The sequence below is a fragment of the Vicugna pacos genome, chromosome 24 (assembly GCF_048564905.1).
Source record: "Vicugna pacos chromosome 24, VicPac4, whole genome shotgun sequence".
NCBI classification, from domain to species: domain Eukaryota; kingdom Metazoa; phylum Chordata; class Mammalia; order Artiodactyla; family Camelidae; genus Vicugna; species Vicugna pacos.
The window spans coordinates 1,869,567-1,897,126 of record NC_133010.1 but is presented as its reverse complement, the minus strand read 5'-3'; the positions used below and the strand labels follow the sequence as shown (position 1 = coordinate 1,897,126).

The 27,560-nt window shown below is 44.1% G+C and overlaps 2 protein-coding genes and 1 pseudogene across 15 annotated transcripts in view; 1 reads left to right on the top strand and 2 right to left on the bottom strand.

Annotated features, from left to right (window-relative positions):
• The window catches only part of LOC116279247 (uncharacterized), a 233,477-nt gene that overhangs the window by 89,303 nt on the left and 116,614 nt on the right, over positions 1-27,560 (bottom strand). Inside the window, exon 7 of one of the 8 annotated variants that reach the window (XR_012063783.1) lies at positions 14,165-14,491. The exons of the other annotated variants lie outside the window; for them this stretch is intronic. The gene's annotated coding sequence lies outside the window, so the exon portion shown is untranslated. Of the gene's footprint in view, positions 1-14,164; positions 14,492-27,560 lie in introns of those variants that run through there. 8 annotated transcript variants of the gene reach the window in all.
• The window catches only part of LOC140685366 (AT-rich interactive domain-containing protein 4B-like), a 99,088-nt gene that overhangs the window by 22,723 nt on the left and 48,805 nt on the right, over positions 1-27,560 (top strand). For 3 of the 7 annotated variants that reach the window (XR_012063793.1, XR_012063792.1, XR_012063791.1), the window contains 2 exons: positions 2,474-2,557; positions 10,876-10,940. Coding sequence is in view for 2 of the 7 variants with exons in the window: in XM_072948936.1 (XP_072805037.1) it covers positions 2,469-2,557; positions 10,876-10,940; positions 11,773-11,898 (280 nt within the window). In the remaining 5 variants the exon portion in view is untranslated. Of the gene's footprint in view, positions 1-2,468; positions 2,558-10,875; positions 10,941-11,772; positions 13,816-27,560 lie in introns of those variants that run through there. The other 4 variants (XM_072948936.1, XM_072948935.1, XR_012063790.1 and 1 more) reach the window with 2 other exon arrangements.
• Positions 11,924-14,114, bottom strand: LOC140688891 (glutamate receptor ionotropic, NMDA 2C pseudogene; annotated as a pseudogene).

Genomic DNA, 27,560 nt, shown 5'->3' with positions numbered 1-27,560 from the left:
TAGAGGAAATAAGCCTCCAAGACTGATCTGATCTCAATATGTTTTCAGTGAGGTCACAGGAAAATACTACTAGACCACATGAATATTAAATAAAAAAATTAAACCATGTATTTATTGACTGTAGTCATTTAGTGAAAGTTCTAGAATTTCATATCCTCTTGTGGGCATTGTGCTGACAGTCTCTTTGAACAATTTTGTTTCTGTTATCATTATAAAGACCATATACATTTTCTTTTATTTTTATTGATGTATAATTGGCATATAGCATTATTATTAGTTTCAGGTGTACAACATGATTCAGTATTTGTGTACATTGCAGAAGGATCACCCCATTACATCTAGTTAACATCCATCACCGTACATGGTTGAAAAATTTTTTTTCTAATGATAAGGACTTTTAAGATTTACCGTCTTAGCAACTCTTTAAATATGCAATATAATATTACTGACTGTAGTCACCATGCTGTACATTATATCCCCGTGACTTTTTATTTTATAACTGGAAGTTTGTACCTTTTGACCCCCTTCATCCATTTTGTCCACCCCCACTTTCTTTCCCCTCTGGCAACCACCAGTCTGTTCTCTGTATCTGTAACCTTGATATTTTTGGTTTTGTTTTGTTTTTTCCTCATTTTTCAGACTCCACATGTAAGTGATATCGTATAGTACTTGTCTTTCTCTGTCTGACTTATTTCACTCAGCACAATGCACTCAGGGTCTATGTTGTTGCAAATGGCAAGGTTTCATTCTTTTCTGTGGCTGAATTATACACACACAGGCATCTTTGTTCATCTGTCATTGGATGCTTAGATTGTTTTCATATCTTGACTATTGAACCTAACGCTGCAGCAAACATGGGGGTGCACAGATCTTTACAAATTAGTATTTTCAGTTCCTTTGCGTAACTACCAAGCAGTGGAATTGCTGGATCATATACTAGTTCTATTTTTAATTTTTCAGGGCCCCCCATTCTGTTTTCCATAGTGGCTATACCAATTTAAACTTACACCAGCAGTGCACAAGGCTTTCCTTTTTTCCACATTCCAGCCAACACTTTCTTGTCTTTTTGATAAGCCATTTTAATACGTGTTAGGAGATATCTTATTGTGGGTTTGATGTACATTTCCCTGATGATTAGTGATGTTGAGCATCCTTTCAGATACCGGTCTGCCATCTATATGTCTTTTCTTCTTTGGAAAAATGTTTACTCAGGTCTTCTGCCCATTTTTTAATTAGGTTGTTTATTTTATTCATACTGAGTTGAGTGAGCTGTTTATATATTCTGGATAGTAACTCCCATCAGTTATATCATTTGCAAATATTTTCTCATTCGGTAAGTTGTCTTTTCATTTTGTTGATAACTTTTCTTTGTTGTGAAAAAGCTTTTACGTTTAATTAGGTCCCATTTGTTTATTTTTGCTTTGTTTCCTTTGCCTTAGGAGACAGAGCCAAAGAATATTGCTAAGAGTGATGTCAAAGAGTGTACATTTTCTTCTAGGAGCTTTATGGTGCCCAGTCTTATATTTAGTCCATTTGGAGGTTATTTTTGTAAATAATGTGAGAACCTCTGTCCATTTTTCACTTGGACTGTTTTTTTCCTTTAACACTGTTGCATTGCATGAGTTCTTTTTATATTTTGGTTTTTGACCCCTTGTCAGATACATGGTTTGCTGATGAATTTTCTCCCATTCAGTAGGTTGCCTTTTCAAATTGTTGATGATTTTCTTTGCCGTGCAGAAGTGTTAAGAGTTTGATATAGTTATAAAGACCATATGAATGTAATCATCAGCATTTTCTTGATCAGATGAAACTATTTTAAATGATTGTCATTAATGGTACAGTTTAACTCTTTTTTTAAAAACATTTTTTATTGAGTTATAGTCATTTTACAATGTTGTGTCAAATTCCAGTGCAGAGCACAATTTTTCAGTTACACATGAACATACATATATTCATTGTCACATTTTTTTTCATTGTGAGCTACCACCAGATCTTGTATATATTTCCCTGTGCTCTACAGTGTAATCTTGTTTATCTATTCTACCTTTTGAAATCCCAGTCTGTTCCTTCCCACTCCCTGGTACAGTTTAACTCTTAAGGAGACCCCAAAATTAATTCTTATATTTTCCTACTCTTCCCCAGCCTCCTTGAAAAAGAAGTGGTGATATGGTTCAGACAGTAAATTTCACAGGCAGGGTTCCTCAGACCCCCAAGAATTCCCAAGGCCCTTTCAGGGACATAATACTGGAAAAACTATTTTCATAATAATACTTAGATGTTATTTAACTTTTTCATTAATGGTACAAAAACAGTGTTAAGTAAAACTGCTGGCACATTAACACAAATCAGATCAGTTATTTTATTCTTAACCCACTATGTACCCAATTAGTGGGGAAAAAAGACACTTTTGGTTTGTTCATTTATCTTCTAAAAGTTTTTCTAACTTTTTTTTTTTTATTACTTTGGGTTGGAGCTATTGTGAAAGTGAAGAATCTTGACGGTGCCTATCAGGAAGCTGTAATCAATAAATTAACAGATGCGAGTTGGTACACTGTAGGTAAGGAAATAAATCTTTTAAAAGTATATTTCAATGATAATACAAATAAGGCAGATTTTTATTCATTTACTTCCATAATTGTCATAGATGTTCTTACTGTTAATGGTTTATATCTTTCCATATCTTTAAAACATTTATTTTATAAATACATACATAATAGAATTTGAAATTAGTTTATATATTATACTGTTGGATTTCTAGCTTTTTTTGCTTCAGAGTATATCCTAGAGAAGGCCTTTGTGTATTTAAGTAGTGTTAAGAATATTCATGTTGTTGTGCAATAGATCAATTTTTTAATTGTAATATGTTTCATAATATTTGATGTAACATAGTTTATTTTCTATTACCAATGGTGTTGCCAGTTTCCTTAAATATATGCTGGGTTGAATGTCTTTGGTTCATACACATTATTACAGTATTTCCATAGTGTGTACATTGACAACTAGGCATAGATTGAAGGGAAATGTAGTTTTTAAAACTTTAGTAGGTAATGAAAACTCTTTCCTAAAAGATTGTATTAATTTACACTCTTGTGAACAGTGTATGAGTGTACTTGTTTTCCCAATCCTTGTCAAATTTGATGTGAGTAGTATTTTAAAATTTTTCCCTATTTGGACAGAAAATAGTATCTCACTTTTGAGTAATCATGAGATGGAGCATATTTTCATAACTTTAATGAAAGGAGCATTTGTTCATTTGTATTTTCTCTCTTTTTAAGTTTTTTTATTTTTTAAATTTTTATTGAAGTACAGTTGATTTACAGTGATGTCTCAGTTTCAGATGTACAGCAAACTGATACAGTTATACATATATATTATAATATATATGCATCTTAAGATCCTTTTCCATTATAGGTTATTGCAAGATGTTGAATATATTTCCCTGTGCTACATGCTAGGTCCTTGTTTTTTATCTATTTTATATATAGTAGTGCATATATGTTAATCCTGAACTCCTGAGTTACTGCCCCCCCTTCCCCTGTGGTAACTGTACTTTATTTTCTATGTCTGTGAGTCTATTTCTAGTTTGTAAATAAGTTCATTTATATCATATTTTTTCTAGATTCCACGTGTAAATAATATCCTGACACTTGTATATCTCTGTCTGACTTACATTACTTAGAATGACCATTTCCAGGTCCATTCATGTTGCTGCAAATGGCATCATTTTGTTCTTTTTAATGGCAGAATAGCATTCCATTGTGCATATATACCACATCTTCTTCATTCAGTCATTTGTCGAAGGACATTTAGGTTGCTTCCATGTCTTGGCTGTTGTAAATAGTGCTGCTATGAACATTTGGGTACATGTGTCTTTTTGGGTTAGTTGTTTACTACTCATATATGCTCAGGAGTGGGATTGCTGGATCATTTATTACCTCTTACCATATGGTAACACTAAGGAACTTCCATACTGTTTTCCATGGTGGCTGCTTAAATTTACATTCCGAACAACAGTGTAAGAGGGTCTCTTTTTCCGTACTCTCTCCAGTGTTTATTATTTGTAGATTTTTAATGATGGCCATTCTGACTGGTGTGAGGTGAAACCTCATTGTAGTTTTGATTTGCATTTATCTAATAGTTAATAATAGTTATATTGAGCATCATTTTATGTGCCTGTTGGCCTTCTGTATGTCTTTGGAGAAATGTTTTTTAGGACTTATGCTCATCTTTTGACTGAGTTGTTTGTTTATTTTTCTCTTTTTGATATTAAAATGTATGAGCTAATTTGTATATCTGGCAAATTAAGCCCTTGTCACTCTCCTCATTTGCAAATATTTTCTCCCATTCTGTAGGTTGTCTTTTTGTATTGCTTTTGGTTTCCTTTGCTGTGCAAAAGTTTTTAAGTTTAATTAAAATCTCATTTGCCTGTTTCTAATTTTTATTTCCATTACTCTAGAGACAGATTGAAAACAATACTGCTGTGATTTATATCAGAGTGTCTGCCTCTGTTTCTATCTAGGAGTTTTAGAGTATCTGGTTTTACATTTAGATCTTTAGCCATTTTGAGTTTATTTTTGTACACGGTGCCAAACAATGTTCTAATTTCATTCTCTTACATGTAGCTGTCAAGTTTTCCAAGCACCACTTATTGAAGAGACTGCCTTATCTCCAATTGTGCAACTTCCTTTGTTGTAGATTAATTGACCCATAAGTGCGTGGGTTTATTTCTGGGTTTTTATGCTGTTCCATTGAGCTGTCTGTCTGTTTTTTGGCCAGTGCCACACTGTTTTGATTATTCTAGCTTTGTAGTATAGTGTGAAGTCAGGGAGCGTGATTCCCCCAGCTCCATTCTTCTTTCTCAAGATTATTTTTGCAATTCGAGTCTTTTGTTTTTCCATTCAAATTAAAATTTCTTTTTCCTCCACTTCTGTGAAAATTGCCAGTGGTAATTTGATAGGGAATGCATCGAATCTGCAGATTGCCTTGGATAGTGTGGTCATTTTAACAATATTGATTCCTCCTGGTCAAGAACTCGGTATTTCTTTCCATCAGTTTCTCTCATCAGTGTCTTACAGTTTCAGAGTGTCTATCTTTTGCTTCCCTAGGTAGGGTTATTTCTATTTTATCTTTTTTGATGAGATGTTAAATGGGATTCTTCCCTTAATTTCTTCTTCTGATATATTCTGGCAACATATTTCTCTATATTGTCTGTATCCTGCAACTTTACCGGATTTATTAAGGAGCTCTGGAAGTTTGCTGGTAACATCTTTAGGATTTCCTACGTATAGGATCATGTCATCTGCAAAAGTGATAATTTTAATTCTTTTCCAATTTGGATCCCTCTTACTTCCTTTTCTTCTTTGATTACTGAGGCGAGGACTTCCAAAACTGTGTTGAATAAAAGTGGCAAGAGTGGGTATCCTTGTCTTGTGTCACACACTGTTTGGTTTGCAGATACTGAAATACCTTTGCATCCCTGGAATAAATCCCACTCACAGGATTTTAACGTATCGGGGAGCTGGTTTGCTAGTCTTTTGCTGAGGATTTTTGTATGTATATTCATAAGTGGTATTGGCCGACAATTTTCTTTTTTGTGATATCTTTGTCCGGTTTTGGTATGAGGATGATGGTGGCCTCATAGAGTGAGTTTAGATGTGCTCCTTCCTCTGCAGTTCTTTGGGATAGTTTTAGAAGGGTAGGCATTAACACTTCTATAAATGCTTGGTAGAATTCTCTTGAGAAGCCATCTGGTCCTGGGTTTGTTTGTTGGGAGTTTTTAAATTACTGATTCAATTTCAGGACTGGTCATTTGTCTGTTGATATTTTGTTTCCTTGTTCAGTCTTGGGAGATTATACCTTTCTAAGAATTTGTCCATTTCTCCTAGGTTGTCCATTTCATTGGCGTATAGTTGTTCATAGTAGCTAGCGTCTTGCGATCCTTTGTATTTCTGTGGTGTCAGCTGTAACATCTGCGTTTTCACTTTTGATTTTATAGATTTGAGCCCTCTCCCTGTTTTTCTTGATGAGTCTGGCTAAAGGTTTATCAGTTCTTTTTTGTCTTTTGAAAGAACCAGCTTTTAGTGTCATTCGTCTTTTCTTTATTTTTTTTAAGTCTCTTTCATTTCTTTCTCCTCAGACGTTTATGACATTTTTCTTTCCCCTAACTTTGGGTTTTGTTTTGTCTTCTTTCTCTAATTGCTTTAGGTTATATGGTTAGGTTGTTTATTTGATATATTTCTTCTTTCCTGATGTAGACTTGTATCACTATAAACTTCCCTCTTACATCAGCTTTTGGTGTATCTCATAAGTTTTGGATTGTCGTGTTTTTATTTTGATTTGTCTTCGGGTAGTTTTAAATCTTTTCCTTTGATTCCTTCAGTGATCCACTGGTTGTTTAGTAGCATGTTGTTTAGCCTCACATATTTGTATTTTTGCATTTTTCCCCCTTGTAGTTGATTTCTAATCTCATAGCACTGTGGTCAGAAACGATGCTTGATATAATTTCAGATTTCTTAAATTTGCCTAGGCTTGCTTTCTGGCCCAGGGTGTGATCTATGCTGTAGAATGTTCCATGTCACTTGAAAGAATGTTTATTCTGCTGCTTTTGGAATTGAATGCTCTGCAAATAGCAGTTAAGCCCCGAATGTATGATTTATGGCTTGTGTTTCCTTACTGACTTTCTGTCTGGGTGACCTCTTGGTGTGAATGGGGTGTTAATGTCCCCCCTATATATTGTGTTATTGTCAACTTCTCCCTTTCTGTTAACATTTGCCTTTTGTATTGAGGTGCACCTATGTTGGGTGCATAGATACCAACAATTGTTACATCTTTTTCTTGGATTGAGCCTTGATCATTATGTGGTGTCCTTCTTTGTCTCTTATAACAATCTTTAAAGTGCGTTTGGCCTGATGTAAATATTGCTCTTCCAGCTTTCTTTAGGTTTCCATTTGCATGAAATACCTTTTTCCTCCCTCTCACTTTCAGTGTGTATGACTCTAGCCCTGAAGTGAGTCTCCTATTGACAACATATGGACAGGTCTTGTTTTTGTATCCATTCAGCCAGTCTGTATCTTTCGGCTGGAGCATTCAGTCTGTTTATGTTGAAGGTAATTATTGATAGGTGTATTCTTATTGCATTCTTATGCCATTTTGTTAATTTGTTTTGAATTTGTTTTTAAGGTCTTGCTTCCTTTTTCTGTTCTGTTTTGTGATCTGATGACTATCTTTAGTGAACATTTGTATTCTCCCTTCTATGTGTATATGTGTTATGTATTTTTGGTTTGCGGTTAGCGTGAGTTCTTGGTAGAGCAGTGTGTGTATAGACAAATGATTGCTTTAAGTTGCTGCCCTCTTAAATTCAAATGCAGTTTAAATGCCCTGCATTTGTACTTTCCTCCCCTCATGATTACTGTTTTTGATCTCATATTTTACATTTAATTATTTGTGTATCCCTTTAACTGCTTACTGTGGATATCGATGATTTTACTACTTTTGTCTTTTAACCTCCTTTTTAGTTTGTGTGTGCATGATTTCCTATGTTGTCTGTATGTTTGCCTTACCAGTGAGCTTTTCCATTTCATAGTTGTCTTGTTTTTAGTTGTGGCCTTTTTTTTGCCTATGGGAGTTCCTGTAGCATTTGTTAGGGCTAGATGCAGGTTTAGGGTTAGGTTGAGGGTTAGGGCTAGGTGCTGGGTTAGGGCTAGGTTCAGAGATACTGCTTGGTGCAGGTTTAGTCTGTTTGCAGGGTTATGGCTATGTTCAAGGTTAGGGCTTTGAGCAGGGTTAGGGCTAGGTTGAGTGTTAGGGCTAGGTTGAGGGTGAGGGCTAGGTTCAGGGTTACGGATTGTTTCAATGTTCATGCTAGTTTGAGGTTTGCTTAGAGCTTGTTTGAGGGTTAGAACTAGGTTCAAGTTTAGGGGTAGGTTCAGGGCTAGGTGCAGGTTTAGGGCTTTGTGATGTTTTAGGGCTTGTTTCATTTCAGGTTTAGTATGATTTTCAGGGTTCATGCTTAGTGCAGTGTTAGGGCTAGTGCTTGTTCTAGCGTCAGTGTTAGGGGTAGGTTCAGGGTGAGGGCTTGGTGTAGGTTTAGTACTAGTTGCAGGGTTAAGGCTATGTTGAAGGTTACGGCTAAGTGCAGTGATATGGCTAGGAGCTGGTTTAGCGCTAGGTGCAGGGTTAGGGCTATGATTAAAATTAGAGATAGTTGAGGGTGAAGGCTAGGAGCAGACTGAAGTCTAGGTTATGGGTAAGGGCTAGTTTCAGGGATAGGTTTACGTTCAGTTTCTGGGCCATGTTCAGGTTCAGGGCAAGGTGCAGATTGATGGCTACGTCCATGATTAGGTGTAGTTGCAGGGCTGGTGCTAAGTTCAGGGGTAGGTTTAAGTGCAGTGTTAGGGCAAGTTTTAAGGTGAGGTTAGGTGTAGGGTTATGGCTAGTTGTACGGTTAGGTCTAGATTCTTTGTTAGGGCTAGGTGAAGGTTTAGGGCTAGGTTCACATTTAAGGTAGGTTCAGGGTTAAGGCTAGGTGCAGGTTTAGGGCTAGTTTCAATGTGAGGGCTGTGTGCAGGATTAGGGCTTGTTTCAGGTTTATGGCTAAGTTGAGGATAAGACTTTGTTTCAGGTTTAGGTCTAGATTCAGGGTTGGGTCTAGTTTCAGGGTTAGAGTTAGATTCGGGTGAGGGCTCGGTTCAAGGTTACGGCTACTTTCCGTGTACCGACAAGGTTCAGGGCTAGGGCTCTGTTCGGGTTAGTGCTAGGTTCATGTTCAGGGCTTGGTGCACGGTTGCGGCTAGGTTCAGGGTTACGGCTAGGTTGAGGGTAGGGCGAGGAGCAGGGGTATTGCTATGGGAAGGTTTAGGGCTATGTTCAGGGTTAGGGCTAGTTCCACGGTTAGGGTTAGGTTCAGGATTAGGGCTATGATCAGACGTAGGGTTATTTTCAGTTTGGGCTAGGTCCATTGTCAGGGCTAAGTGCAAGTTTAGGGCTAAGTGGAAGGTTCAGAATAGATGCGCTGTTACGGCTAGATTCAGGGATAGGGAGAGGTGCAGGTTAGGGCTACGTTAAGGATTAGGGCTAGGTGCAGTGTTATGTCTATGTTACACAGTAGGGCTAGGTTCAGACTTAAGGCTAGGTTCAGTGTTCTAGGTCCACGGGTAGGGCTGTATTTAGTTTTAAGGCTAGGTTTGAAATTAGGGCTCTATTCAGGTACACGGCAAGTTTTAGTGTTAGGCCCAGGTGCATTGTTACCCAGTCGGTGTCTGGGTGGTGTGGCATTGGGGGTGAGAATTCTACTGTGCAGTCCTCGGCCAAGGGGTGGACAAGCCCTACCGTCTCACGGCCCGGCCTCGGATGGTGGTGCTCGGCCCCTCTTGGTGGCATTGGCCGTGTTTCGTAGTATGGGAGCCCCATCCCCAAGTGTTCCCGCTACCGGTGGGAGGGGCAGGGGCGTATGTGCGTACGCGTACACGCACGCGCAAAGCGCAGGAGCCCGTCCTACACTGTTGGTGGGAATGTAGTTTGCTGCTGCCATTATGGAAAACAGTATGGAGATTCCTCAAAAAACTAAACATAGACTTACCCTGTGATCCAGCAATCCCACTCAGCATATATCCAGAGGGAACTCTGATTTGAAAAGATATGTCCACCCCAATGTTCATAGCAGCACTATATACAATAGCTAAGACATGGAAACAACTTAAATGTCCATCAACAGATGACTAGTAAAAGAAGCTGTGATGTATTTGTACAATGGAATACTACTCAGCCATAAAATAATAAAATAATGCAATTTGCAATATCAGTAATACATAATGATGTAAGCAGAAATGTAATGATGTAAGCAGAAAAAGAAAGAAAAATACCATGTGATATCATTCATATGTGGAATCTAAAAAAAGAAAAAAGACACAAATGAACTTATTCACAAAACAGAAACAGACTTACAGACATAGATGACAAACTTATGGTTACTGGGGGATAGGAGGTGGAAAGGGATAAATTGGGAGTTTATGCTTTGGAAATATTAACTACTATATATAAAATAGATAAACAGGTTTCTTCTGTACAGCACAGGGAACTATATTCAATATCTTGTAGTAATCTATAATGAAAAAAATATAAAAATGAATATATGTATTTATATGTATGACTGGCACATTATGCTATACACCAGAAATTGACACAGTGTAAACTGACTATACTTAAATAAAATTAATTAATTAATTAAAAGGTGATACCAATAAAAGTACATGTATAAAAACTATTAAGCTTTTTGAAGTATAGTTGCTTTACAATATTATATTAGTTTTAGATATACAGTATAGTGATTCAGTATTTTTATAGATTATACTCTGTTAAAAATTATTACAAGATAATGGTTATAATTCCAAGTGCAATACAGTATATCATTGTTTGTATCTTTCAGTTCCGTACCCCTGTGTTGCCCCTCCCCCTTCCCTCTCTCCACAGGTAATCTCTAAGATATCAGTTTTTTTTAATGTAAGGAAAAGTTTGTTTACGTCTAAGAATGGCAGACATTTAGAAGAGTGGTAATGCCTGTTCTTGGAAAGGTGTGGAGGTGATAGTTACACTTGTTGATGAAACTTGGTTAAACCTTTTAGAGCTTTATTGTAGTGACATGGCAAGATGCTCAAATATATTGTAAAGGGTAAGAAAAAATTCCAAAGCATTGTAGGATGTACACTGGAAAAATTTATGTGAGACTGTGACTAACAGTTCACATTGATTTTCTCTGAATGGAATTGCGGAGTCACTTTTGTATGTCGCACGTTGCTATAATTTATCATTAAAATATATTACCTTCGTAATTAGAAAGAAAACATTTTTAAAAGGCAATTTTACAATTTCTCTTTACAGGAGATTACATGCTTGATACAAAGCCAAAAGAAATGCCAGAAATTCAACGTTTAAACTATGAGCAGGTAATTGACACAATTTTTGTTCTATTAAAATACGTAATTTTAACTTATGGATGTATTCTCTGATCCCTATCAGTGGCTTTTCAGGTATATTCTTTGATTTCTTTATTTTGAACACAATTCCAAAAATGTAAAAAACATCCTTTTTTTAAATGAGGATAAGGAATTTTTATTATTTTTTAAATGTGATGACGTATGGTGGTTTTATTATTTTTAAAGTCCTATCATCTAGAGATGTGTACTGAAGTATTTATGGATGATATAAATATGTCTGGGCTTTGCTTCAAAATAATACAGACGAGGGGGAAGTGGGTGGGGGTAAGGGTGAGGCGAGCTTAGCCAGGGGTGGGTGGGGCACATGGGATTATTATAATTGTCTACTTTTGTGTCTGCTCAAAATTCCCTACAATAAAAAATAATCATAAAAGAAGTGCAAATCAGATCAGTCTCTCCCCTCAACAGCTTCCTCAGCTCCGCAGTTACTTAGGGTAAAACCCAAATATTTTCCTGTGTGGTTGGGACCCCACCACCTTCTGCAGGCTTCTCTCTGTCCCTCAGAAACCCCAAGCTCCTTCCCACCGCTGGGCATTTGCACCACCTGCCCCCTGCCCCCTCTACCTGGAGCCCCCCTCACTACACACACACACCTTGTCAACCCTCCCTCACCCTCTAGGTCTCAGCTTAGACATATTTCTTAAGGCACTTTCTCTGATCAACCACCGACCCATAGGGGGCCCTGTTAGACTCCCTTGTGGCACGGCATCCTGTGTTCTTCCTTCAGGAGGCTTATCCCAGCTGTGAGGGCAGGAATGTGTTTGGAACTTTCTCCCCACAGGACGGCCAGCTCTGCGAGGGCCTGCCGACCCCAGGCCTCAGGCAGTGCCTGTCCCGGGATGCCCTCCCCTGCCAGTCATCTACATTAGGTCCCAGCCTGGCCCTTTGCCCTGGATCTGGAGCCTGACCAAGGAAGGCCAGAGAAACAGGGAGAAGGTGGGCCAAAGTTGCCCCCAGAACCGGAGGTGGGTTTGCCGCCTGCCCAGCCCTCATCCAGACACAAATGTCAAAGCAGCCCAGGAAGTTTCTCCTCTAGAGCATGGGAACATCATCCCCACAGCCTTCTCCTCCCTCACCCATGTCTCCCTGAGCCCCCACCTCCTTGCTGATCCCACCCAATCCCAGCTTCCCAGGACCTGAGTGTCTCCCTGGCCCAGACTCAGCCCCACTCCCCCAGCCCCAGCCTGGCTCCAGGGATGAGGGGACATGATTCTGAACAGGCACCTTAGGGGTGAGGACCACGGCAGAGCCCCCACTGATGCTGAGGATAGGCACGAGGGGCTGGGAGGAGATGAAGTCCTGGATCTGGGCCACGGCCTCAGTGCCGACGTTGCCCTCAGAGACGATGCCATGGACGCGGGCAGCGCCCAGCAGCCCGTAGATCTGGGTGAGAAGACTGCTGGGGTTGGTGGTGTTGACCCCCACGGTGAGTGGTTGGATCTCTAGGAGCAGGTCCAGGAAGCTCTGGGGGATGAGGCGGGTATGGGCCTGGCCCTGCAATGGCCCTAAGCTGCCGAACACCACGGCCACCATCACAGCCTGCTCGCCCTGCCCGGGGCCCAGCCCTGCCCAGGCATTGAGGAGTGAGGTGAGCAGCAAGGCCGGCCCCAGAGCCCCCCACCATGTCCACCAGAGGGTCCTGCAGAGAGACCAGGATAGGCATGGGGAGGGAGGCAGAGGCACGAAGAGAAAAGAGAGACAGACAGGAGGCGAAGGCCAGAGTCATAAGGGCACACATCCAGAGGATGAAAGAGAAGAGGGGGAGCCTCCTTCCACAAAGAGAGGCAGAGACAGAGGGAGACAGACAGACACAGACAGACAAGGAAAAAGAGACAGAGGTTAGCTGAGTGTCTAAGCGCAGCCCAGAGGGCGGGGGCTGGGAAGAAGATGCCAGGCTAGGTGCTCATTACTTCCATTTTATGGTTGAACACCATGCTTGGAAACTCATCCATCTGGGTTCTGCCCCAGGAAGGTACACAGCAAATGCTAATCTGGTGCCAAGTGCATGGATTTGAGTGGAGAGGCTTGAGTTCAAGTCCCAGTTCTGCCGCTTACTAATTGTGTGATCTTGGGGAAGTTGCCTAGCCTCTCTGAGCCATGTTTTCTTGCCTGCAACAATCACAGGACCTACTTCACAGTGGTGTGAGGGGTGCCGCTGTTATCAGCATCCTTATCCTACAGGTGACAGCCCCACAGCCAGGGGAAGGCAGGCAGCCCTGTAACACACACACACACACACACACGTACCATTCTCCATCCTAAACTGGACCTAACATCTCCAAGGACCCTCCTCTGCTTAACCCTTCCTGGCTCAGAGCCCCTCCTCCTGGGCACTGGACATCCCTACCCTCCCCCCGTTGCCTCAGTTAGTAGCCGCTCTTCCACAGCAGGTGTGTGACCCAGTTGATTTGTTTGGAGCTCAGGGTCACCTGAAACCCTGAGGTATCTCACACATGAGCTGCCTCCCTAGGCCATCACTGATGGGAGGGGATTTTTACCATAACCCAAGGGCCTGACGTGTATCCCTGCTAAATGAGCATCATGGCTTTGGACTGGGACCAATAGCCACACTGGTGAGTGGTACCCATGCATGCAGTTCTCCCTCCCAGCTGGCCATCGGCCACAGCTTTACCCCCCCTCCATCACCATGACATCCCCAAAAAACTTCTGAACAGGGGAGAGTGGAAGGGCGACCAGGCCGGGCCTGGTTGAATTCAGGAGGAGAAGACGGGAGTTTTGGCGGGGGAGGGAATACTGTGCTCACTTTTCTACCCTTGAAACTCCCCCCGTGTGTGATTTCCTAGTACACTGACTTCCAGTGTCAGCCTGGAGACGTGTGTGTCTTGTGTGCGAGCCTGAGCATGCTGTGCCCGCAGCGACCTCCAATCAGAGATTTCAAATTACACCTGAAAAGGGCACTGCCGGGCTTGTTCCACACTTTGCAAGGCCTCTCTGTGCTCATCTCTGCCCATCCCTGTAGGTTCCCCACCCTCTGGGAAGCCCAAAGCTTCCCCCACCTCTGCCTCCCAGCTCTGAGCTCCAGATCTCTGCTGCCCAGGACAGCAGCCTCCAGTCACGTGTGACTATTGGGCACTTAAATGTGTCTCGTCGGAATTGCGGCATGTCGTGTCAAATACACACTGGCTATTGAAGACTTGGTGTTCAAAAAGGAAAATATCTCAATATTTTTATATGGATTACACGACAAAAGAACATTTTAGATACATTGAGTTAAACACAATATAGCCTTAGAATTCATTTCACCTTTCTTTTTACTTTTTCTACTGTGCCTTCATGAGCTCTCATGTGGTTTCTTTTGGAAAACGTAGCTGTAGATAAAGGACCCAAGTCCTCCCTCAGCTCCAAGGAGACTCTCTGATGGGAACGTGTCTTCCAGGACTGGAGTTGAGGAGAGGAAACTGAGGGAGGTCTTGCCTCTCACAGAAACTGATTGCAGGATGCCTCTGAAGGGAGGAGTCCCAATCAGGCAAGTCTGTGAACTTAAAATAGCAATGGGCAGATTCAAAGAGATGCAGACTCCAGAATCTTAGCACCACATGGCATCCAGTCTCCTGCACAAGGCAGGAGGGGGGGCCCCACTGGCCTGAAACACTCCTCTGGCCACTGCAACCCTCAAACAGCACAGCTGCTCCCTGGTGCCCACAAATTAAACCCAGACACTGGGTCTCATGGACAGAGCCCCACACACTCTGACCCCAACCAACTGTCCTTCCCTCCGTGGATCCCACACTCTTGCCACTTAGGGGTGACCCTACTACTCTCGTCTCTTGGCTTTTGCTCTGCTGTTCCCTCAGGCTAGAATGTCCTCTTCCCACCACCTCTCTCTTGTCTACACAACAGATCCCCGAATTTTCAGAGCCCAACCTCAATCCCTCTCCCACAGAGCACCTGCCTTAGTTCATCCAGGCTCTGGAAACATGGGTGAGAAGACAGAGGGTCTGGGTCTGGCTCTAGGCCGGTTGCCCTTCCCCCCACCCCACACCCCCACTTCTCCTGGGTTGGGGAGCTCCTCTGCTAGGGCTTCCCTTACTTTGCTGTGTGTCAGGTATTTGCCAGCCCAGGATGCCGCCGACCCACACTGGACTATTGTCTTACAGACCTCTGCCCACCCACTTGGGGTCCACCCCTTTCACAAACGGGCTGTTAATATTTTATGAACATCCGGACCCCAAAAAGGGTCCAGGGAGAGGATGGCAATGGTCAGGCTTCCGGGACCCTCAGCATCACCCTGAATCGCCTGAGCATCTCCATGAACTCGCCCAATCTCAGGCAGGCTCCCACGCACGGACATGCACACACACACACTCACACTCCAGACATCTGATGGCTGTCCCCTCTCCCAGGCCAGGAGCCTCGGTCCCAGGAGTCGGCCCCACCCACCAGCCACGCTGTCTCCGGGGGAGCCGAGGGACCCAGGCTCCGCGGCTCCTGTGGATCCACTTCCCTCCGAGTGAGCGGACTCTGCTTTACCGTCGGGTTTTCCTCCCTCCGGCTGAGCTAAAACCCGAACCCAGGTGTCAGGGGAGACGACCATTTCGCCATCATGACCCCACTGACGCGGGCACGGGGGTCTCCCTCCTCCAAGACTAACTCCCCCCTCCCCGCTGATTCCGCCCGGACCCGCGGGGAACCTCTTACACTTGGCCTATGAAGTTCGGGGTATTTTTAGGCCAGCGATAAATAATTCATAGGGAACGTGGCATCAGGCTCCCCCCACGGGAGGAAGGGGTGTGTGCGGCGAGAGCCACCGTCACCCCGCGGCTCAGGGACACTGGCGTTGCGGCAGAGGCAGCAGCGGCGACTCCGAGCAACGGGACCCGCGCCACGCCTCCTGGCGGCCAAGCTGGGCACCACGCACTCCGCGCCCCTCGCCTCGCGGCTACCCTCTGCGGGGTGGGGGGGCGCGTGTCCTCGCTCCCAGGCCCCCTTCCCACTGCCCCAAGCTGGTCGCCACCCCAAGCCCCGAGGGTGGGGGTTGCGGAGCTCGCCTGACAGGCAGAGTTGTGGGCGGGTACCACCCCGGGCCTGCCCTGGGGCAAACCCAGGAGTCTGGACCCCCGCTTACCCGATCCCCTAAACAATGCTATTGGAGTTTCTAGTATGGAGTCTACTAGGAGCAGGCTCCAAACCTATTGGCACAGCCAGAAACTACAAGGGTTCCGAACTAGAATCTGCTGAGTCCCCTCCAAGTTGCTTTCCTCAGTTTCTCCATGGCCTGGGTCAGGACCAAGCCAGGGCAGTGCCCCCATCGGAGGTATGGGACCCGAGCCGGAAGTCCTATCGGGTGAGCAGGGCTAGGGCTAGTGGGGTGAGCGCAGGTCCCAGTGGGGATTCCCCTTCGCTCACCCAGCAGGATCTTTGGATGGGTCGTGGTACGCACCCTTGGGAATTTTTTGGCTGCTGGGTGCCTTTGCCTTCTCATGGCCCTGGCCCTGCCCGCTTAGGCCTAGGCACCAACGGCCTTCCGCAGCAGGAGGCTAGGGGTTTCCCTTCCCCGCCGTCAGGGATCCTGATGGAAGACCCGGCAGACCAGAGCCAACCCGCTGGTGCGGCAGCCAGGGCCCAGAGCACAGGGGCTCACGGCTCTCCCGGGTCCTCTTTGCCCACCGGTCCTTTCCTATCCTCGGAGCCTGGGTCCGCCTGGGAGCGAGGTCAGCACTTGGGAAGATCCCACAAAGGGTGAAGCCCAGGCTTATTCCCTGAGGTCAGAGAAGGGAGCGGTATGCGGAGCAGGGGAGAAAAAGAAGAGCTGGAAGGGGAGGACCTGGGGGGAATCACGGTGGGTGAAGGGGCAGGGGTGTGAAGGCAGATGCGCGCAGTAGGTGCTCAGCAAACCTCTGGAAGCAGGGGACCGGGCTTCTGGAGCCGCCGACAGCCCTCTTCGTCCTCTGCTCTGTGCCCTCTCCAGCTCGCTTCTGTCTGGCAAACCCGGCCACGGCCCCAGCTCACAGCCCCGCTCCCTCCCCCGCCTCCCCCGCACCGGCTTGCAGTAGCAACGGTTGCGGGGCCGGCAGCCCAGACTCCCGCGTCCCGCACCGCCCCCTCCCCCGCGGTGCCGTGGCGCCGGGAGAAGGAGCTGGAGAGCTTGGTGACCCGGGAGACCATGTCTTGGGCGCCTCGCCCGCGCCTGTCACCTGGGTCTCTCTCGTCACCTCCTCTCCGCCCGCCCCGGTCCAAATCCGAGGCCCAGACCCCGAGAGTCTCGGTCCCCCGACCGCCCCCTCCTCAGGCTCCCTGCGCTGGCCAGACTCTCCCTGGTGTCCCGCGTCCGCCTCCATTGTCCTTGCGCGAGAGGCGCCTGAGCCCAGCCCCAAGTTTGCGGCGCAGCTGGCATCCCCAGCTCGCCGCCCCGCCCCTCATCGAGGGGAAAGGGCGCTGCGCCCGCGCCCAGAGCTCGCGCCGGCCGCCTCCCGCGCGGTGCGCGTCCCGGCGCCTCGGCTCCGCGCGCTGGCGCGCTCTGTCCTAGCTCGGCGGGCGCCTGAGCCCGGGCGCCCCGGGGCCAGTGCCCGTGGCCCGGCCTGGCGGGCTGGGCCGGGCCCGCCCCCGCGCCCCGCGCCCCTCTTTCCTCCCGTGGGCCGCTAGGCGCCCGGCTCCGTCCCGGGCTGGGCTGCACCCTGCATGTCTGGCTCCCGGGGCCAGCCAGCCAGCCGGCTGTGGGAAGCGCTGGCAGCCACCCGCGGGGGCCCGCCCCGTAACAACCATTCTTAACTCAGCCGTATTTGACTCACAAGCCATGTTTTGCTCATCTGTTTTATATGAATATATATAATTAAATATAGATATCATTCTACACACCTATGTAGAATGGTAACCTGGTAATTTCCTTGAAAAAATTGACTTTCAACTGAATTTGTCATTGATTCATCTTTACTCATTTATTTGTGTTTTATAGTTAAGTTGTGTTAGAAAACAGTTCAGCAGATGATGTCTGGGGTATGGCATTAGGACAACACCTGCTGTTCATAGTTTCAGCGTGTCTGCATTTCTTGGCATGTTCCTTAGAGACTCTAGTCTGTAATATAGGAGGGAACACTGGGTTCAAAACTACTGACGCTGGAAGAAAGCAAGTAAAGCTTCATTTTCTTAAGTATTCTTTTTGACAACGGAAGGCAAGAAGAAATCAGATTCTTACAGAGGAAGAAAGTATCAGCCAATGCAGAAACAGACATCAGTGGAAACTTTATATTTATTTTCAAAGTAACTTTTTCTACATACCTTCACCAGATGGCAGGGCACCAAATGGCACCAAATGGCACCACCAAATGGCAGAAAGAAAACTCACTTCAGTATTGCAAAATTTCTTGAATTTGAATATTCATATAATCTAGTCCTAACAAATCTAAAAGCCATTATATTACTGAAAGACATTTCCAGTGTGGGGGTGGGGAAGACCTAATTACTTGCTTTTTATAGGAGAAACACACTACACAGCACACCTGAGTTAAAAGTAAAGGACAGAAAAACATATACCATGAAAACACTAATCATAAAAATGTAGGGCTGGCTGTATTACTTCTTTCAGAAGATGTAACAATCCTAAATGTACATTCACTTAATAACAGGGCTTCAAAATACACAAAGGGAAGACAGAACTGAAGGAATAAATTTAAAAGTTCACAATTATAGTTGGAGATTTCAACATTCTTCTCTAAGTAGTTGGTGCAACAAGTAGACAGAAAATAAGCCTATGGGAGGGGCTTCAAGAGGGTGGAATAGAAGAACATGGAACTCACAAAATATGTACTGAATTCTGGCAGAAGATCATATACAAGTGGAGCTACAGGAAAAGTCTTCACATAACTGTGTAGGAAGAAAAAAGAAAAGGAATCAGGATCAGATCTGTGCCCAGAAAGGGAGTGGTGGGAGGGGAGAAGTGGCCTCACCCTGGAGAGCCCCCTCTGCAGCGAGGAGGTCAGCTGGGACAGAAGAAGAGCTTCAGAGGCTCAGAGGAGAGTGCAGCACCTGCTCTGTGATGGACGGAGTGGGGAGAGACCAGCACAGACGGTCCCTGTGGTCCCCAGCCCAGATGGGAGCCTGCTGGTGTGTGCCAGGACTGGGTGCTGGAGCTTGAGCTGCAGAGGACAGACCCAGGGAGGGGGCTGGGGCTGGCTGCACAGAGGCAACCTTGGGGGGCTGGGGTGTGGCCTGGGCTGAGGCTGGGAGTGTGTGTAGGGAATCCTGGGTGTGCCGTCGAGGGCTCCAGTGTTGGTGCATGGGAACGGAGGGGCAGGACTGAGCCACAGCAGCCTACTTCTCAACTTGCTCTGGAAAATAGAATAATGGAAATCACCCAATCAAAACAGCAGATAGAAAAACAAATTTAAAAAAGAATGAAAGCAATATAAGAGACCTATCGGGTAATATAAACAACCTAACCTACTACCTAAAAGAATTAGAAAAAGAAGAATAAACAAAACCCAAAGTCAGCAGAAGAAAGGAAATAACAGAGGTCAGGGAAGAAATAAATAAAAATAGAGATTTAGAAAATGATAGAAAAAAGTCAACAAAACCAAGAGCTAGTTTTTTTTTTTTTTTGACAGAGTAAACAAAATTGACAAACCTCTGGCTAGGCTCACCAAGAAGAAAAGATAGAGGACCCAAATAAACAAAATAAGAAATGAAAAGAAGAAATTACAACCTATACCACAGAAATATAAAAAATTCACAAAAGAATATTATGAATAATTATATGCCAACAAATTGGATAACCTAGAAGTGGACAAGTTTTTACAAACATATAGTCCACCAAAAGTGAATCAAGACAAGATAGGTAATTTGAACAGACTGGGATTACGATTACTAGAAGTGAAATAGAATCTGTAATTTTAAAAAAGTTCCCTGCAAACAGAAGTCCAGGACTGGATAGCTTCACTGGGGAATTCTACCAAACAAAGAAGAACTTTCACCAATCCTTTTCAAACTTTTCCAAAAATTGAAGAGGAGGGAACACTCCCACAGTCATTCTGTGAAGCCATTACCCTGATACCAAAACCAGACAACGATATCACCAAAAAAAGTTATAGACCAATATCTTTTATGAATATAAATGCAAAAATCCTTAATAAAAATATTAGCAAATGAAATCCAACAACACATAAAAAAGATTGTATACTACTATCAAGTCAGATTCATCCCAAGGTCACAGGGATGGTTCAGCATATACAAATCAATCAATGTGATACACCGTGTCAATAAAAGAAATGGTAAAAGCCCATGATCATCTCAATAGATGCAGAAAAAGCAGCTGATAAAATTCAACATGCACTTATGATAAAATCTCTTATCAGAGTGGGTATAGAAGGAACATATCTCAACATAATAAAAGCCATTTATGACAAATCCACATCCTACTCAATGCTGAAAAGTTAAAAGCCTTCCTACTAAAATCTGGAACAAGATAAGATGCTCAGTCTCACCACTTCTATTCAACATAGTATTGGAAGTCCTAGCTCTAGCAGTCATCAAGAAAAAGAAATAAAACTTATCCAAATTGGAAAGGAAGAGGTAAAATTGTCATTATATACAGAGGACATGATACTATTTATAGAAAACCCTAAAGACTTCACACAAATCCATTACAACTAATAAATGAATTCAACAAGGTAGCAGATATTAGATTAATATACAGTAATCTGTTGAATTTCTTTACACTAACAATGAAATACCAGAAAAAGAAAGTTAAAAAAAAAGTCCCTCTTAAAATCGCATCAAAAAAAAAAAAGGATACTTAAGAATGAACCTGACCAAGGAGATGAAAAACTTATTAGCAGAGTACTATAAAATATTGATAAAGGAAATTGAAGATTATTCAAAGAAATGGAAAGATATCCCATGCTCTTGGACTGTAAGAATAAATATTGTTAAAATGGCCATGCTACCTAAAGCAATCTACAGATTTAATATGATCCCTATCAAATTTCCCAGGACTTTTTTTTTTCACAGAAATGGAACAGATAATCCTAAAACTTATATGGAATCACAGAAGACCCAGAATTGCCAAAGCAATACTGAAGAAAAAGAATGAAGCTGGAGGAATAACACTCCTAGACTTCAGACAGTACTACAAAGCTACAATAATCAAAACAGCATGGTATTGGCATAAAAACAGAAATATGGATCAATGGAACAGAACAGAGAGCTCAGAAATAAATCCACAGACCTACGGTCAATTAATCTTTGGCAAAGGAGGCAAGAATATACAGTAAAGAAGACAGTCTCTTCAGCAAGTCCTGTTGAGAAAGCAGGACAGCTGCATGTAAATCATTGAAGTTAGAACATTCCCTCATATCATACACAAAAATAAACTCAAAATAACCAAAAGACTTAAATATAAGATAGGACACCTAGATAAATCTCCTAGAAGAGAACATAGGCAAAACATTCTCTGACATAAGTTGTAGCAATGTTTTCCTAGGTTAATCTACTTAGGCAATAGAAATAGAAACAAAAATAAACAAGTAATTAAACTTAAAAGCTTTTGCACAGCAAAGGAAACCATAAACAAAATGAAAAGACAACCTACAGACTGGGAGAAAACACTTGGCAAACAATACAACTGACAGGAGCTTAACTTCCAGAATTTACAAAAAGCTCATACTACTCAATAGCAACAACAACAAAAATACTTATGTAATTGATAAATGAGCTGAAGACTGAAATAGACATGTCTCCAATGAAGACACACAGATGGCCAAAAGATACATGAAAAGATGCCCAATGTTGCTAACTATCAGAGAATTGCAAATCAAAACTACAATGAGGTATCCCCTCACTCTAGTCAGAATGGCTGTCATTAAAAAGTCCACAAATGATAAATGCTGGAGAGGGTGTGGAGAAAAGGGAACCTTTCTACACTGTTAGTAAGAATGAAATTTTTGCCAATATGCAGCCAGTATGGAAAACAGAATGGAGATTCCTTTAAAAACTAAAAATAGAGTTATCATATGATCCAGCAACCCCACTCTTGAGCATATATCCAGAGAATACTCCAATTCGAAAAGGTAATGTACCCAAGTGTTCATAGCAGCACTATTTACAATAGCCAAGACATGGAAACAGCCTAAATGTCCATCAACAGATGACTGGATAAAGAAGATGTGGTATATTTATACAATGGAATACTACTCAGCCATAAAAACCAACAACATAACGCCACTTGCAGCAACATGGATGCTCCTGGGGAACGTCATTCTAAGTGAAGTAAGCCAGAAAAAGAAAGAAAAATGCCATATGAGATTGCTTATATGTGGAATCAAAAAAAAAAAAAGAAAAAGAAAAACCAAAAACAAACAAAGCATAAATACAAAACAGAAACAGACTCATAGACATAGAATACAAACTTGTGATTGCCAGGGGGGCGGGGGGTGGGAAGGGATAGACGGGATTTCAAAATTGTAGAATAGATAAACAAGATTGTACTGTATAGCACAGGGAAATATACACAAAATCTTATGGTAGCTCACAGAGAAAAAAATGTTGCAATGAATATACGTATGTTCAGGTATAACTGAAAAATTGTGCTCTACACTGGAATTTGATACAACATTGTAAAATGATTATAAATCAATAAAAAATGTTAAAAAAAAAAAAAAAGAACAACTGGGGAAAAAAAAAGACTCTGAAGCCCTTGCCCTCCTGCTTCCTTGTCAGTCACAGCAGGTTTCATTTGTATTGTCCCCATATTTAAGCTAGACATGTGCTAGGTATGGTTAGCCGAGTTAGCCATACGCCTCAGAAATCTAAGGCCAAAGAACCTGAAAATCAGAATCATTACATAGTAAGTCATCTTGCTTTACCTGATCTCCTCAAGTCCACACTTCATTCATTCATTTAACAAATATCTCTTGAGCATGATTATGTCAGAGTGCTCAGCTAAGTACTAGGACTGCAGCCTGAGCAAGGCAACTATGGTTCTTGCCATTTAAGGACCTCCTAGTTTGGCGTAGGACGGGTGTTACATAATTGTAGAAGTACTTATTATTTCTATTGAGATAACACTTTGTCAAGGGTACATACAACATGCTGTGAGTGCTCTTGTTAAGACTTACAACATATCTGGCGATGTCAGGAAAGACTTCCCTCAGAAAGTGACATATAAATTGAGACCTAAAAAATAAATCTTCTAGGAACTTATCAGGTAGCAGAAGAAGAAGGAGGAGGAGAAATTAACTAAGCAGATGATGGAACATGTGTGCAAAGGCCCTGAGGAGGGAAAGAACCTAATTTTTTAAGGAATTAAAAGAAAGCCTATGTGACTGAAGCATAGAAAATAAAAAGCATGATGTAAGGCTCAAGAGGTGGGCAAGTGCTAGATCTTGTAGGGTCCTGAGTTTAGAGGAGAAATAGACCTTGGTCTCCTGATGGCTTCATGGTTCTTTTTGTTCTTTCTCTCTCTCGGTTTTCTCATGAGGGGTGAAATAGCTCAACTGGGAAAACAAGGCCTCTGGGTGTCATTGGTCGTTGTTTTACAACCTCCCAAAATTGAGCTGTAGATGTTCCCTTTTTTTATCAAGGCCACGTCCCTGTCTAGTCAGCTGTGTGCCCTGGTCTCCTCTGTGGTTGGGAAGGGTGGGCCTTGCCTGGAGCACTTGCTACATTGGGTCTATTTGTGGACTAAGCATGCATTTCTGCGAGAGAATGATAGCTCAGAGAATGTGTGCATTTTTCTATTTCTCTGCTCCTGGGTTTTTCCTAGTAAACCTCATTCTATGACTAAAAAGGGCATCACCACTGATGTGCACCTCCCTGCACTTTGCACAACATTACGGGTCTTTGGGCTCCGAGACAAGGGGGGTGTGGGTTTAGTTAGGAGGCTACTGCAGGAGGCCAAGTGAGAAGCTATAGTGCCGTGAGCTGCATGGTAAGGAAATGGAGAGTAGAGAGATTCTGTAGACATTTAGGTGATATAATCAACCAGATTTGGTGACTAAGATGTGGAAAATAAGAAAGAGGATGGAAATTTCAAGTATATTTTCTGACCACACAGTATGAAACAATAAATCAGCCACTGAAAGAAAAATGAGAAAAAAAATAAAGATTACATGGAGACCAGATAACATGCTACTAAAATATCCTAAGGATCAATGATGAAATCAGAAAATACATTGAGACAAACAACAATGAAAACACAGCTTTACAAAATCTACAGGATGAAGCAAAAGTGGTTCTAAGAGGGGTGTTCATAGCAATACAGGCCTTCTTCAAGAAACAAACAAAAAATCTCAAACAACCTCACCTAGGCAACCACCTAAAAGAATTAGAAAAAGAAGAAGAACAACAACAAAAACTCCCAAAAGTCAGCAGAAGGAAGGAAATAATAAAGGCCGGAGAGGAAATAAATAGAGATTTTTAAAACTAGAAAATAATTAGTAAAAACCAAGAGCTGGCTTTTTGAAAGGATAAACAAAATTGACAAACGTCTGGCCAGACTCACGAGAAGAAAGGAGAGAGCACCGAATGAAACAAAATAAGAAATGAAAGAGAGAAACAGCAACCAATACTGCAGGGAAAAAAGCACTCATGAGAAAATGCTATGAACAGTTATTTGCCAACAACTTGGATGAACTAGACTAAATGAACAGGTTTCTAACAACATACAGCCTGCCAAACCTGAGTCAAGAAGAAACAGATGAACTTGGACAGATGGATCACTAGCAATGGGAAGGGGGAATTATATTTATTTATTCATAGAGGAAGTTCTGGGGGTTGAACCCATGGCATTGTGCACTCTAAGCATGTGCTCTACCACTTGAGCTATACCTTCCCCCAAGTTCTCTTATATCTTAAGCTAGAAAATAAGATTTATTTCCTTCACTGCCTGTTCATGGACTTAATAATTCCATTTACAGGAATGTGCCCTTAAGAAATAATTCAACACAACCAAAATGTTACATGGTAAGGAAGTTCATCAAAGCATTATTTATAGTAAGAAAAAACAAAGCGAAAAGGAAAGTGGAGGGTATAGCTCAGTGGTAGAGTGAATGCTTAGCATGCACTGAGGTCCTGGCTTCAATTCCCCAGGGCCTCCATTAAAGGTAAATAAATAAAAACCTAATTGCCACCTTCAATAAAAACAATTTATTAAGCTAGAACAAGAGAAATAAAATAGGGGGTGGCTCAGCGCCCCCGCTCTAGGCTGTGCACATAACTGAAGACAGGCCGGGATATGCAGCGCTTAGGGTGTGTGTCACGCGAAGAAGGCGCCCCCCAGAGCTGACGTTGTAAGACGCCAAGCATCCTGTGCAGAAGCCCAGAAAGAAGTACAGATTTCACTCCAAAAAGTTTATGTCAAAATTGCATTTCATCATTTAAACTTCCTTGTTTGCAAGTTTGCTTCCTCTGATACTCGGGAAAAAGAAGCTAAAAAAGTTTGTTGAAGGTGCCAGGGCCTCCCCTCTGCCTCAGTTTCCTCGTAGAGAAACTGCGCGTTGAGCTTGGGGAGGCGCCGCGGGCGCCGTCGCTGTGCAGGTCCCGCGGGCAGAGGCCGGGCCTGCGAGGGAGGGGAGGGCCAGCCTTCTCAGCTCCCGCGGGAGACGCATCGTCACTGCTGTCCTCACGAGGAAAAGCGGTCTCTCCCCCCCGCGCCAGGCTCGCTCCTGCGCAGCCGCCCCGGGCTGGCCGCCGCCGCTCGGCGGGACGCGCTCGCCTGAGCCTCGGCCCGGGCACCTGGCGGGGTCACCAGGGCCGCCTGCAACTCCGTCTTCTCACTTGCCATGTTCCAAAGACTTTCGCCCCAATGTGCAGTACTTTTTATATCCACACAAATGAGTCATTTTCTTATTCTTAAGAAAAAAAAGTCTGACTTAAAAACATGAAAGTCCTGGGCCCGACAGCTCGCTACAAGCATGGCTGGTGTGGCCAGAAGCTCTACCCTCCCAGGAGAAAGGGCAGGGGCCAGGGGTCTTCACAGGTGAGGTCCCTCTGAGGGCTCAGGACACGAGAGCAGCAGGCCCAGCGTGACCCCAGAGGTGTGACACAGGCTCACAGGGCCTCTAAGGCTTTGGAAGATGCCAGTGTCATTGCAGAGAGAGGGAAGGCCTCCCTCCTGACGAGCACAGGTAACGAGACTGGGAGGAGGACCTGCTGGCCGCGGTCCCAGTCTGCCCACACCGCGACACCGCCCTTTTCTGTTATTTTCCCTCCATGGGCTTCAGATTTTCAGTCTCTGATCCCTTGCGCTGACCCTGGGCCCCAAACTCTAAACAAAGATGTGTAGTGAACATTTCCCTGCCCAAATTCATGTGGGTCAGAGGCCATGCCACCTCGTCACTCGCCGAGTTCCCAGGGCCTCACCAGCACCTGGACGCGGTGGACTCAATCACCTGAGTCACTCCTCCTGCCTGAGCACCTGACTTCGGTCTGAAGCCAAGACACCTGGTCCCTGCACTGATCTCAGAATTCTTACCTCACCAAGTACGAGTGCTGAGAGTGTTCAGCCCTCCCCCACCTCCCGACTCTGGACCACCACGAACACAAGGCTGGCACGGGCCCCTGGAATGCTCATTCCATCATGGAGGCCTCCTTGGCCTCCAGGATGTGGTCTGTCAGGCTCCAGGGCATGGACATCTCAACGGGGAACTGGATCCTCCTGCCCATCATCAGCTCCAGGAAGAACTCTTGGAACCACAGCTGTGAAAGGTCACAGCACTGCTGGAGTGTCTCTTGAGGGATTCAAATAATACCACATTAATCTTCTGCAAGCAGAAAATACTCCACTGGGCACCAAAAGGGGAAGGGCCAGGCTCTCAGCCCTGAGCCCTGGGAGTGGACGTGAGCAGGGAGGGGTCGCCAGCACCTTACACAACGTGTGGCCCTGGACAAAGCCACCCAGATGTGCCCATTCTCACTCACACACAGAGCAGAGCCAGCATCCGGCCCCAACACCAGCGCCCAGCTATGGGACCTCATCAGTGCCGTGTGCCTTCTGGCAGGACTGGGTGAAAAAAATGTCCTTTTTTTAAAAGGAGAAATAAAAACAGGATTACCTTATTTCACTTTGGATACGGATGTAGGATGACATGCATTCTTGGTGCAAAATAGGGACAGATGGAAAACAAATGTTTCCATCCTTTTATGAAGTGGAAAACAAAAGCGTTACTATTGCTCTAACCTGCAGTGCCCGCAGCCAAGACAGAGTCCTCCATCTCTGAACCAGTGGCTGCAGCACAGGAAGAAACGTGGAAGACTCCATGATGACGAAGGGCACCCCTAGGGCACCCTGGTCATCTCCAGATGGGCTGCCCTATTGGGTCACCTGCCACCTTCCACATACGGCAGCCAAGGCGGCTTCTGGTATTCATCACTGCCTGGGTCGCCAGCCAGGTGACAGTTACATTGACCCATGTTGCTGACCCAGTGCAGGTTACAAAGACTGCATCCAGGTCACCGGGCCAGCCCTGGCTCCACAGGCCTCAGCCTTCTAAGGGCCATGTCATATGGAGGGAGCCCTGGCCAGCTGAGCATTTAAAGCAATAAGTGAGGGAAGACCAACTGGGTTACACGTGTCACCACCTAAGTGCATGAAGGGACCGCAGGAGGGGACGGCCAGGC